The sequence below is a fragment of the Balaenoptera physalus genome (assembly GCF_965194825.1).
Source record: "Balaenoptera physalus genome assembly, chromosome: 15".
Classification (NCBI taxonomy): domain Eukaryota; kingdom Metazoa; phylum Chordata; class Mammalia; order Artiodactyla; family Balaenopteridae; genus Balaenoptera; species Balaenoptera physalus.
The window spans coordinates 11,414,047-11,426,438 of NC_138894.1; the positions used below are offsets into that span (position 1 = coordinate 11,414,047).

At 63.8% G+C, this 12,392-nt stretch overlaps 2 protein-coding genes across 7 annotated transcripts in view; one reads left to right on the forward strand and one right to left on the reverse strand.

The window, feature by feature from the left end:
- The first annotated feature begins 802 nt into the window (after positions 1-802).
- On the forward strand, positions 803-11,609 carry SEMA4C (semaphorin 4C). 6 transcript variants are annotated; one of them, XM_082427272.1, is made up of 15 exons: positions 803-1,590; positions 4,056-4,204; positions 5,695-5,843; positions 6,167-6,229; positions 6,379-6,477; positions 6,553-6,649; positions 6,772-6,888; positions 6,986-7,137; positions 7,237-7,412; positions 7,705-7,849; positions 7,942-8,164; positions 8,281-8,393; positions 9,443-9,600; positions 9,689-9,759; positions 9,886-11,609. In XM_082427272.1, the coding sequence occupies exons 2-15, from the start codon at positions 4,096-4,098 to the stop codon at positions 10,713-10,715; spliced, it is 2,502 nt and encodes an 833-aa protein (XP_082283398.1). In that variant the 5' UTR covers positions 803-1,590; positions 4,056-4,095; the 3' UTR covers positions 10,716-11,609. The 6 variants fall into 6 exon arrangements, with proteins under 6 accessions (XP_082283398.1, XP_082283397.1, XP_082283399.1 ...); XM_082427271.1 differs by having other exon boundaries at positions 4,059-4,204; XM_082427273.1 differs by lacking the exon at positions 803-1,590 and adding an exon at positions 1,697-2,061.
- The window catches only part of CNNM3 (cyclin and CBS domain divalent metal cation transport mediator 3), a 45,823-nt gene continuing 41,830 nt past the window's right edge, over positions 8,400-12,392 (reverse strand). The window contains exon 8 of the mRNA XM_082427327.1: positions 8,400-8,961. Coding sequence (XP_082283453.1) covers positions 8,918-8,961 — 44 coding nt within the window. The 3' untranslated portion in view covers positions 8,400-8,917. The remainder of the gene's footprint in view (positions 8,962-12,392) is intronic.

Consider the following 12,392-nt stretch of genomic DNA (forward strand, 5'->3'; position numbering starts at 1 on the left):
GGTCACGGCCAGTGAAACCAAACCACCTGCTGAGACTTTCCACTAGAGCTGTCTTGCAGGTGGGGTTAGGAGCTCAGGTCTCAGCCTGGTAACCATCACATCTAGAGGTGGGTGGGAGGTGAAGGCGAGGCTTGAAGGTGAGGAAAAACAGCAGGAAATGGAGTGTTTGTGGCCTAAAAGTTAATCAGGATACCCTGTGACTTAGTGGAAAGACAGGATCAGGAGTCCTTAAGGCCTGATTTAACATTCTGACCTTGCTCATTATCTATGTGAGTTTGGGCAGGATGCGTAACCTTTCTGAGACTCATTTTATCTATAGAATGGGAGAAACAATACCTACTTTGGAAACGGTGGTCATGAGGGCAGAGTGAAGGCAAGTTGCAGAGTGTGAAGCACAGAACAAATGTGAGGGGTACCTGCCTATTGATTTACATCCACATAAATAGATGCAGGGTCTAACAGGAAGAGGGGGGTCACACATCTTCCTGCCTGTCAGCTGAAGCAAAGCCTTCCCTGCCCACCCCATGCTAATTAACTGGCTTGCCCCCTATCTCCAGCATCTCCAAGGCCACAGCTTTTCTTTTTTTTTTTTTTTTTTTTTCTGGTGGAGAGGAGCTGGGAAATGTGGCTTTGGCCAGCGCGGGAGAAGGGGCCTTTATGTATACCAGCAAAGACCCAATTGTTACTGAATCCAAACTGGGCTGCTTTTCCCAATTATCTCCACAACTCTTCTGGTCTCCACTTTTCTGATGCCAAGTTTTAACCCAGAACAAAAGCTCCCATCGGGACTGATTTATAATCCAGATCTGCTGACAGGGCCCTAAAGTGTCCCTCCCCTCCAGGACTGCACCGGGCTTAAAGTCACCACTGCAGCCTCAGGGCCTCCAGTCTCTTCACCTCTGCCCTTTGCCCCTAGCCAGGAGGTGGCATCTGTCTCGGGGTCCCGGTGGGCTGGCCTCCCTGGGGTTCCTCTGTCCACCTGCCCAGCTCCGAGAAACCGGCTGGCAAGGAGGACACCCCAGCACCGCCCAGGAGGCCGGGGCTACAAGTTACTTCTAGGAGCGGCTGTGGGCGGAGGCTGGCGGTTCTGAAGATGCCAGTTCTCCTCCAGTGTGGCTCCCCTCGGAACCCTTTCGTCTGAACATCAGGGCTCCTGTCACTTTGTTATTCAGCCTTCCAGTGGCACCAGAAGGAGTCATTTCCTGAGGGTAGGCTCTGTGCAATCGGAGTCGAGGGTTGTCTTCGCCGGGAGCTGGCTGGGGGGCGCTGAGTAGGTCCCTCCGCCTGGAGCGTGAGAAACAAGGGGCAGAAGGTCTCGGGGAGACTTGGGGGGTCTTCCTGGCTGGTGAGGCCCGTTCCAGTCTGATCGCAGGGGTCAGTAGGAGTTGGGGCCAAGAAACGAAGAAGAATTGGGGGCCAACAGACAGACCACTCTGGTCCGCCCCGAAAAGAAGCCTCGGATACTCGCCCTGAGGTGGCCCTCACGCCTTCGTTCCGGTAACCTCAGCGTGGGGATCCCCTTAGCCCCATTCCCGAGCCCGGACGCCCAGCCTGCAAGGTTGGCCTTGGGGGACACTTCGGAAAGACCGGGTGAGTCCGACTCCCCTGTGCCAGGGCCCGGAGTCCCTCCCCCGCCCCACCTCCCGGCGCGGTGGCGCAGCTCACGGCTGCAAGGCGCGGGGCGGCAGGGCACGGGGAGGGGCGGGGGTCCGAGCCCCCGGGCGGGGAGCGGGTAGGCGTGCGGGTCGCGGCGGGTCGCAGCCCCCTCCGGGGCGGGCCTTCGCGGCCCGCCCCCGACCTCCGTCGAGCCCCCCTGCCTGACGTCAGGGGGGAGGGGGCGGAGAGCCGCGGCCGCGGCGGAGAAAGAGCCGGCGCCCGCCGCGGTGGCGCGGGGAGCCCGAGCCCAGGGGCGCCGAGCCGAGCCGGGCCGAGGGGCGGTAGCAGAGGGGCAGCGGAGCTGAGCGGGCGGGCGCGCGCGGGCGGCGGCGCGCGGGCAGGGGCGGACCGTGGTCGGAGCCGAACGCGAGGGCGGCGCCCAGGGATTCAAGCCGCGAAGAAGAGGTGAGTGAGGCCGGGGTTGCTTGGGGTCGGAGTCAGGGGGCTCCGGGGTCGCCGCTTTGTCCCCCGACTCGGGCGGGGGACGCCGTACGCGCGAGGGACAGGGTCTGGGGGCTCAGGGAGGGGCGGCGGCGGGGCAGCTGTCCGCCCGAGCGCCTTCCTGCGCCCCCCGCGGGCTGCTTCGCGGGGGCTGGGGAGCGGGGAGAGCGGCGCCCGCCGCCACAGGGTCCGGAGGCGCGGACTGGTCAGGGGCAGCGGGGCTCAGGGAGCTGGGGTCCCTCGTGCAGTCCGGTCCGCGGCCGGGATCTTCTCCAGGCCCCCGAACTGCCCCCGGCTCCCCCACCCCCGATGGAAAGTTTGGGGCGGGCTTGGACGGAGGCCGATGTTGTGGGATCGGATTTCCCTGCCGCGGCCCCCCGGCCGCGCGCCCGCTCCGCTGGGGAGGCGGGCTGTCCTGGAAAGCCAGGCTCCTGAGCCGCGCCGCCCAGTCCCCGGCTGGAGCGCTCGCCCTGCAGCCGCGGGGGCGCCGTCCGCGGCCCGCCGCTCGGGGTGGGCAAGGGTGGGGGGCGCGCCGCCGGGAGTCCGCACCCCTCTACACACCCCCACCTCCGGGGCTGCTCCGGGGAGGAGCTGTGCCGGCAGAGCCTTGGAGCGCGCCGCGGGGTCCGGCCCGGGCCTGGGGTAAGGGGCCGAGGGAGGGCTGGGGGTGTGTTGGGGGACTGGGGGGTTGGTGAACGCATCTCCTGCCCCCCCCGCCCTTCCCGCGCTGGGTTACTGGGCCGACAGGGGGCGTCCGCAGGCCGGGCTCCGCCACGCTCCCAGCGCCGCCGCTTTGTTTGCCTTCAAATCCCCGGAGCTGGGGGAGGGGAGAATCCGGGGGGGGGGGGGCCCGGGACGGGGTCTTGGCGGGGACCCTTTGTTTTGGGGTGAGCATAGCCCCAGCTTCTATGTCTCTGTTCCCGGCATTGGAGGGCTGGAGCGGTGGAAATTAATCCAGATGGCCTGCCCTGGCCGGGGTCCTGGGGGCGCGATCCCAGAGTTGGGAAGGTTCGTCAGCGCAGCAGGCGCCGGCCCTGTCCGGGGCGCCCTCCGCGGTCCAGGAGGAACCCCCCTGGCGCTCCCCACCGGGTCCTCACTTCCCCCCCCCGCCCCCGCCCCCGCCCCCTCCTGAAAGCGCCGCCGGGAGATCCCTGATGAGACCGGAGCCGGCTCCGTTGTCCCGCCGCCCCTCAGCCCAAGGGCTGGTGTCTCCTAGGATCCTGTGCGAGGAACAGGATGAGGCCCCGGTCATTTCCACGCCCATCCCACCCACTTCCTGCCTTCCTTCTTGGGCAACAAAGGGGCCTCGGGAAACGGGGCCCCTCCAACTCCCGGACCCACTTCAGCCCTGTGATGTGGAACGGGGTTTGGGGCTCTGCCCGGCTATTGTCTGCGCTGGGGGAAGCGAGAGCCTGGGGCCGGGACCCCCGCAGACCAGATGCACCGAGTCCTCCCTGGGGGTCTTTTCCAACCGCCTGCCCCACCGCATGCTTATCACCCAGCTGAGGGGTTTGCGTCTCAGAATTAGATCTTGGAGCTGGCTGGAGCCCCAGTAGGGCCAGGTCCTGCCTCCAGAGGTTATTTTAAGAAATCCTTCGACTCTGTCAGGCCTGAGGGGGGGAGGGGGGAGAGGGGGTCCCCTTTTTATTTTCTTAAACAACTTCCTGTTGAGGAGAAGGAGTCGGGGAGGGCCCGGAGGTTGTCCGAGTGTCCACTCTTGCAGCTGACTTAGCTCTCTCCCTCCCCCCAGGGAGACCCCATGGTCCTTTGGAGGCTGTAGAGGCTGAGGCCAGGTGTCGGAGGGGACTAGGTCTCTGCTCCAAGGCCTGGGGCACGGGGCAGTCCTGGGGAGGATGGATCAGGTCTTCTGTCCTGTCGGTGCCTCCTGGCACGGCTGTGTGGGCCCCCTTCCGGTCTGTTTTCTCTGGCTGTGATTCTGACCCTTTCTTTTCCCCCAGCAGGGCAGCTGGCCTGGAGCTTAGCGCCAGGGCGTGTGCCATGGCCCCGCACTGGGCCGTCTGGCTGCTGGCAGTGGGACTGTGGGGCCTGGGCATTGGGGCTGAGGTGTGGTGGAACCTGGTGCCCCGGAAGACGGTATCTTCTGGGGGTGAGTGCCTGGAGGGCGGGGAGCGGGAGGCCAGGAGGGACTCCTGGGGGAAGAGGGGTGCTAAGGAATTGCCCTCTAGAACGTGCCAGCTGTATTCTGCAGTCGGGCTCAAGGCCCACTGATGTATGTGACACAGCTTACTGAGAAATGTGAGTGAGTGGCCCTAGGGACCCAGAACTGGTAGTCCAGGCCAGGACCTAGAGGATCCCTCCTGACACTTAGGACCTGGCTCGGCTGCCCCTGTTATCCAAGAGAGAGTGACCATTCTGCATTACTCTCCTCATGCCTCACTTCTGGAATTATCGCTAGCACTGAGAGCCTAAAGAGAGAAACCTGGGTCAGGATGGGCATGAAGTGAAGGGTGTCACCGCCTGCCCCCAAGTCTTTCCAGCTCTCTGCCCCCAGGAGCCCCCTTAGCAACCCTGATATGATAGACCCTCCTCTGCTGCCCTGACACTCTGCTGTCTGGTGGCCCTAGAGGGGGGAGTGTGTGTGCGCGTTCACGCACGTGCTCGCGTTGGGGGACGGCAGACCTGACAGCCCTTCTGTGCGCACACACCTGTATGCGGAGGTGATGTCAGGTGTTTGTATCATCCGTGTACTCTGGGGACCCGGGATGAGCTCACCTCCCACAGGCTCCTCTCCGTGCTAACGAAGCCCTCCCTTGCCAGCTTATGTCTGGGCCCATCATTGGCTCCAAAGACTAAGGCTGGTTTAGAGGGACCCTGAGGACAGGTGGGCAGCTATTTTGGGGGCTGACATAGGAATCCTGTGACTACGCGAATATCATAGCGCCCTGCTTGGCGAATGGCAACAGGGCTTCCCAGGCCCGAGGCTTCAGCGCCATCTCTGGTCCCCAGCTTCTGTTTTCCCCTGACCTCCCTGGCCTGGCCTCCCAGCCCGATTCCGTCTCCTGCCGTCCCTCCTCATCCCATAGCCGGCTGTGCTTGTGTCCCTAACAGCCTGGATTTGGGTCCCACTGGAGGGAAGGGTTTTCTAAGTCAAAGGAGTGCTCACAACTTCTGTCCGTCCTGCCCTACTGGATCAGGGTCCAGGGCCTGGCTGGACCCTGGTGAGGGCAGCAGGCAGCAGAGCAAAGAAGGAAGCAGCAGCTGAGGAAGCTGGGAGGAGGGGAGGGCTGCTGACCCTGAGAGTGAGAGCCATCGGTCTGATGGCTTCCTCTGACCGGAAGCTGTGGCTGAGATATCCTTCCTTCCTCCTCCCCAGCCCAGATTTGCCTCCGCCCCGGCTGGGAAAGGCCAGGGAGGCCTGGGTGGAGCTGTCAGAGCCAAAAGCCTGTTCAGAAAATGCCCTTTACTACCAGTCAGGGGGCTTGGCTGGCATCTGCCTGTGGGGTGCTGGCTTTAATGTGGGGACCAGGGGTGACCATCGCATAGAGGAGGGCTGATTTTGGGGCGGGGGGGGGCCTCCCGGAGTCCCAGGAAGGTCCACTCACCCCGTCCCTGCTCTCTCTGGCCTTGTCCCTGCAGAGCTGGCCACAGTGGTGCGGCGCTTCTCCCAGACGGGCATCCAGGACTTTCTGACGCTGACCTTGACCGAGCAGACTGGGCTCCTGTACGTAGGGGCCCGGGAGGCCCTGTTTGCCTTCAGCGTGGAGGCTCTGGAGCTGCAGGGAGTGGTGAGAGGTGGGGGAGCGGGAGGCACACGTGGGTGAGAGAGGCAGGACCCGGAGGGGCTTTGCTTGGCCAGGCTGTCCCCTTGGCTCAGCTGCCCCCAACCCCATTCTCCTCGGTGAGCGTGTTGCTCCCCCCGAGTCTGCACTTACTGGGTCTGCCGCGTTGGGGCAGCTGGGGCTTCTGACCTCTGCTGGAATAAGCTCCCAGAGAGTGGGGACCGTGTCTTCTCACTTGGCTTCCCCACGTTGCTGCCATGGGCCGTGCTAGTAGCACATGCCCAGTATGTACCTGTGACATTGCTGACGTGTCCCCTCCCTGTCCCCAGATCTCATGGGAGGCGCCAGCTGAGAAGAAGGCCGAGTGTACCCAGAAAGGGAAGAGTAACCAGGTGGGTGCTTGGGACACTGCTGGGGGGGTGGCGAGGGGGCATGGTGCACACCCTTTCCCCAGAGCCCCCTTTGTCCCAGTGCTGGTCTGGGTCCTTGTGTCCCCATGTCCTGGGCCCTCATACTTTAACTGATGCCTCTCTCTCCCCAGACGGAGTGTTTCAACTTCATCCGCTTCCTGCAGCCGTATAACGCATCCCACCTGTACGTCTGCGGTACCTACGCCTTCCAGCCCAAGTGCACCTACATTGTGAGTGCCGCTCGTCTCCCCCAGCCCCCTCGACCGATCCCCGTCGCCGTCTCATCGCCTCTTCCCTGCCCCTAGGACATGCTCACCTTCACCCTGGAGCGTGGCGAGTTCGAAGATGGCAAGGGGAAGTGTCCCTATGACCCAGTTAAGGGCCACACCGGCCTCCTTGTGGGTAAGTGGCTGTCCCGCTGCAGGTTGGGGGGTTCCCCCAGGACTTGTTCCCACTCCGGGGCCACGTGGCCTGAGTGCAACTGCACCTCGCTTCTGGTCCGGCTGACCCCCTGTCTCCCGTAGACGGGGAGCTGTACTCGGCCACGCTCAACAACTTCCTGGGCACGGAGCCTGTCATCCTGCGGAACATGGGGCCGCACCACGCCATGAAGACGGAGTACCTGGCCTTCTGGCTCAACGGTGAGCCCCGAGGAGCCGGCCAGCCGACAGGGCAGCCGTGGGTGGGAGGCGCCACGAGGGCCCAGGGCCTGGGCTGACCCTCCTCCCCTTCCCGTAGAACCGCATTTCGTGGGCTCCGCCTACATCCCGGAGAGCGTGGGCAGCTTCACAGGGGACGACGACAAGGTGTACTTCTTCTTCAGCGAGCGCGCCGTGGAATACGACTGCTACGCCGAGCAGGTGGTGGCCCGCGTGGCCCGAGTCTGCAAGGTACAGACCCCCCGCGGCGGGTGGCCCCGGGAGCCTGGGAGCCCGGCGGCCCGGCGGCCTGGAGGGGCTGACCGGCAGTGTCCCCTCGCTGTCCCCCAGGGCGACGTGGGGGGTGCGCGGACGCTGCAGAGGAAGTGGACCACGTTCCTGAAGGCGCGGCTGGTGTGCTCCGCGCCCGACTGGCAGCTCTACTTCAACCAGCTGCAGGCACTGCATACCCTGCAGGACGCCTCCTGGCACAACACCACCTTCTTCGGGGTTTTTCGGGCGCGGTGGTGAGTTGGCCGGGAGCCCTTGGGGGTGGGGAGGAGCAGCTCCACAGGTTGGGTCTGACAGGGACAGGCCTCTGGGAATGTCCAGAGAGTCAAGGAGGATGTTAGGTGCCTGTCCCTTTTCAAAGCCCCCCGCGGGAGGTGGGCCATGCTCTGTCCCCGGTGGCACTTGGAGCTGCCGTCACGTCACGTGGGCCCATGACCTTCTTGTGCTTGGGCCTTGCCTTCCCGCTGCATGCCCGGAGCTGTGGTCGCCTCAGGCCTGACCCTGGGGGTCCCTCCCTTGCTGTGACAGGGGCGACATGGACCTGTCAGCAGTCTGTGAGTACCAGTTGGAAGAGATCCAGAGGGTATTCGAGGGGCCCTACAAGGAGTACCATGAGCAAGCCCAAAAGTGGGGCCGCTACACCGACCCGGTACCCAGCCCGCGGCCCGGCTCGGTGAGTCATCCGGGGCAGGGGCGCACTTGGGTCCTCCTCTCCGGTGCCGTTCCCACCGGGCTGACAGCTCCCCCTCTCCTCCCTGCCCCCAGTGCATCAACAACTGGCACCGACGCCATGGCTATACCAGTTCCCTGGAGCTGCCAGACAACACCCTCAACTTCATCAAGAAGCACCCGCTGATGGAGGAGCAGGTGGGGCCTCGGTGGGGCCGGCCCCTGCTGGTGAAGAAAGACGCCAACTTCACCCACCTGGTGGCCGACCGGGTCACGGGGCTTGATGGAGCCACCTATACAGTGCTGTTCATCGGCACAGGTGGGCCCAGGGGGCACGGACTTGGCCGCTGGGGGCTGGGCGAAGGCCTGTGTGCCCCAGGTGGGGAGAGCCTCTTGCCCTTTTCTTTACACCTGTCCTCCCCCCCGCCCCCACAGGAGATGGCTGGCTGCTCAAGGCCGTGAGCCTGGGGCCCTGGGTCCACCTGATTGAGGAGCTGCAGGTGTTTGACCAGGAGCCGGTGGAAAGCCTGGTCCTGTCCCGGAGCAAGGTAGTAATCAGGCCCCACCCACCACTGTCCCCAGGCCTCCCCTGGTCGCGTGCTTGGCCGGTACAGGGGTGGGGAGATGCCCGAGCCACCTCGGGTAGCTTGGGGCGGGTCCCAGGAATGAGAGCGCTAACGGAATCTGCGCTCTGCGGGCGTTATATTTTATATATAGCCTGGTCCTGGCAGCCGGGTGTTATATTTTATGTATAGCCTGGTCCTGGCGGGGTTGCGTTCCCAGAACGGGGCCTTGGCAGCTGCTCTGTGCGCTTTCTTCAGGCCCCTCGGGGTTGCGCTGTGCCTCTTCTCTGCCGGTGCCACTGTTGGCCAGGCCTCGTGCTGTGTCAGTTCGTGATGCCCTCGTGACGTCGCCTTGCCGACCGGCCCCCGTTGCCCTCCAGCCCTGCCCCCTGCCCCCGGCGGCTTCAGCCGTTCCCAGAAGCGCTGCTCTCAGCTTCTGCTCGTGCTCTGCTCTCTTCTGGCGTATCTGTGGCACCTTCACGTGCTTGCCTTTCACCGCCTGTGGTGGCTCAAGTTGTTTCTCCAGAACGTGGAATAATGGCAGAAACAAAGTCTGTGGTTGAAGAAACACACAAATTGGCAATCACCATTCAAACAGAGGAAAACGCCTTATGCTCTGCTGGTGCTATTGTGAGGCTGACGGGCCCTGCGGAAACTGAACTTCCTGCGCTATTTATACTGTCCTGGAGTGAGTGAGTGAGTGTGTGTGTTGTGTGTGTGTGTGTAGGGGTGTGTGTGTGTGTGTAGGGGTGTGTGTGTGTAGGGGTGTGTGTGTGTGTAGGGCTGTGTGATTATATTTCTCGGCCTCACAGGTCTGCTGTTCCTTTCTAATAAGGTCACATCTGTAAGGTGCTTAGGATTGCGTTTGGCTTGTAGTAAGCCCTCCGTGCATTCTTAGTCCTCAGATTTCCCTCCTCAGGACTTGAGCGCAGCCCTCTTTCTCTGTTGGGCCCCTTGTGCCCCCTGGCAACAGTCTGAGCCGCCCCCAGGCCGTGTCCGGGCCCGGCTCACCCCCTCCTGTGCTTCTCTGGCAGAAGCTACTCTTTGCGGGCTCCCGCTCCCAGCTGGTCCAGCTGCCCCTGGCCGACTGTGTGAAGTACCGCTCCTGCGCTGACTGCGTGCTTGCTCGGGACCCCTACTGCGCCTGGAGCGTCAACACCAGCCGCTGCATGGCCGTGGGCGGCCACTCCGGGTGAGCGGGGCTCTGTTCGTGCTGGGACCAGCAGGGAGGGGAGGGGGGTTAGAGCTGGGACGCTGATGGCCTCTGCTTCCCCCACCAGATCTCTGCTGATCCAGCACGTGACAGTCTCAGACACCTCAAGCATTTGTAACTTCCGGGGCAGTAAGAAAGGTGAGCTGTGTTTTTAGTCCCTCTCCCAGGGCGGTGGGCCTTGGGCCAGAGCTGGAGTGTCTGCATCCGCCCCCCGGCCTGCGTTTCCTGCACTGACTCTCTGCTCTGCTTTCTCTGCCGCTGCAGTCAGGCTCACGCCCAAAAACATCACGGTGGTGGCAGGCACAGACCTGGTGCTGCCCTGCCGCCTCTCCTCCAACCTCGCCCACGCCCGCTGGACCTTCGGGGGCCGGGAGCTGCCTGCAGAGCAGCCCGGCTCCTTCCTCTACGACGCCCGGCTGCAGGCCCTGGTGGTGATGGCCGCCCAGCCCCGCCACGCCGGGGCCTACCACTGCTTCTCGGAGGAGCAGGGGGCCCGGCTGGCTGCCGAAGGCTACCTGGTGGCAGTGGTGGCGGGCCCGTCGGTGACCCTGGAGGCCCGGGCCCCCCTGGAGAGCCTGGGGCTGGTGTGGCTGGCCGTCGTGGCCCTGGGGGCTGTGTGCCTGGTGCTGCTGCTGCTGGTTCTGTCCCTGCGCCGGCGGCTGCGGGAGGAGCTGGAGAAGGGCGCCAAGGCAGCCGAGAGGACCCTGGTGTACCCTCTGGAGCTGCCCAAGGAGCCCACCAGTCCCCCCTTCCGGCCCGGCCCTGAGACGGACGAGAAACTCTGGGACCCCGTGGGCTACTACTACTCGGACGGCTCCCTCAAGATCGTTCCTGGACACGCCCGGTGCCAGCCCGGCGGCGGGCCCCCCTCGCCGCCTCCTGGCATCCCCGGCCAGCCCCTGCCTTCTCCAACTCGGCTCCACCTGGGGGGTGGGCGGAACTCCAATGCCAACGGATACGTGCGCTTACAGCTGGGAGGGGAGGACCGGGGCAGCCTCGGGCACCCGCTGCCTGAGCTCGCCGACGAGCTGAGACGCAAACTGCAGCAGCGCCAGCAGCTGCCGGACTCCAACCCCGAGGAGTCCTCGGTGTGAGGGGACCCCTCCTGCGGGGCGGCGTGGGAGGCGCGGCTCCTACTTTTGCACAGGCACCAGCTACCTCAGGGACATGGCACGGGCACCTGCTCTGCCCCGGACGGACCCTGCCCGGCACCGCCCGGCCATGAGGACCTGCTCTGTCAGCACGGGCACTGCCACTTGGTGTGGCTCACCGGGGCACCAGCCTCACCACAGAGGGCACCTTCCTCCTCTGTGAGGGGCTGTGAATCACAGATGCACGGGACCCCAGCAGCCAAAACCTTTCAAGGCGGAAGTTGGAGATGTGGGTGTGTTTGTGTATATACATGTGTGTCTGTGGATGTGTGCACGTACGTGTGTGTGGGTGTGTGACATAGTCTTCCTGTTTCTGTCGAGTCTTCCCTTGGCCTGGGGTCCTCCTGGTGGGTCACTGGAGCTCTGAAGGGGAAGGGGTTGTATCACTTTGCCTCTCCTACCCCGCCTGTCCCCAGTGGGGGGCAGCCATGTACATACGGGGGTGGGCTGGGCAGGGTGCTGTGCCCCTCTGCGGGAGTCCAGGGCTCTGGGGTGGGCCTGGTCCTACTCCCGGGGCTGTGAATGTTTTCAGGGTGGGGGGAGGGAGATGGAGCCTCCTGTGTGTTTGGGGGAAGGGTGGGAGGGGCCTCCCGCTTGGCCCTGGGATTCAGTGGTATTTTATACTGGTCCTCCCTGGCAGGGCTGGGAAAGGTGGTGTGGGGGGAGAGGGAGGGGGAGGGAAGGAGAGGGCGGGCGGGCATGCTGTGGATACGGCACATCCTCTCCCAGCCCCAGGAGGAGGGCTTCTCACAGTGTAACTTATTGTGTCCCCGCGTATTTATTTGTTGTAAATATTTGAGTATTTTTATATTGACAAATAAAATGGAGAAAATGAAACTGTTCCTGTCACGGAGATAAGACATTTGGGCCAAAACCTTCTGGGTGCCAAGAGGGAGACTCCCTGTGGGTTGAGTGGGGCTGGACTGCCCCCCTCTCAGTCCTGGGGCAGCCGCCCCTTCAGTGGTCCCCCTCCTGCCTGTGCCCCTCTCTGGAGGGGAGGCAGTCCAGGCGCCAATGTTTTCCCACAGTGGTGGCTCGGGCTGGGAGCCAGACCAGGGCCACAGCCTCTTGAGAGCCAGCCTTGGCTTCTGGCCAAAGGGAGAAGTCAGGGCATGGGGAGTAGAAGCAGAAGGGTGGGAGGGGCCTGGCTTCCCAGAAACCTGGGAAGGGGAAATGGGAGTGAGGGGGCCGAGGAGGGGAACTTCCTAGAAGCAGCTTAAGGTGGTGTGGGCTGGCTCGTGTGAGGATGGGGCTCCCAACCAGCTTAGGGGAGGAAAGATGACTTCCAGCCTTTACCCTCCAGGACTGTTAGCCTTGAATGCTTCAGCTACATGCCATGGGGAACTTTCCCCATTGCCACCCGGTGGGCACCAAGCCCCTGTCCTATGGAAGGAGCCATGCAGGGCCCAGATATTTGTAAGAAAAACGGGGCCCCGCCTGGGTTCTATAATTCACGCCCACACACAGAGGCAGCCAGTCCTCTGTACCCTTGACCAGTCTGGGGGTGCCTGCTGTTGCTGGAACAGGCTGCTGCCGGGCGTCCTGCTGTAAGAGAGGGCTTGCATCTGCTGACTTGAGCACGCTACGCTTCCTGCACGGTCACTAACCCACAGCCCAGAG

Bases quoted from the DNA above. Each gene is read 5' to 3' on its own strand.
- SEMA4C (XM_082427268.1), top strand. From the start codon at position 2,441: ATGTTGTGGGATCGGATTTCCCTGCCGCGGCCCCCCGGCCGCGCGCCC. The intron at 6,478-6,552 runs GTGAGTGCCGCT...CCCTGCCCCTAG, and splicing joins AGCCCAAGTGCACCTACATT to GACATGCTCACCTTCACCCT. The intron at 8,394-9,442 runs GTAGTAATCAGG...CTTCTCTGGCAG, and splicing joins TGGTCCTGTCCCGGAGCAAG to AAGCTACTCTTTGCGGGCTC.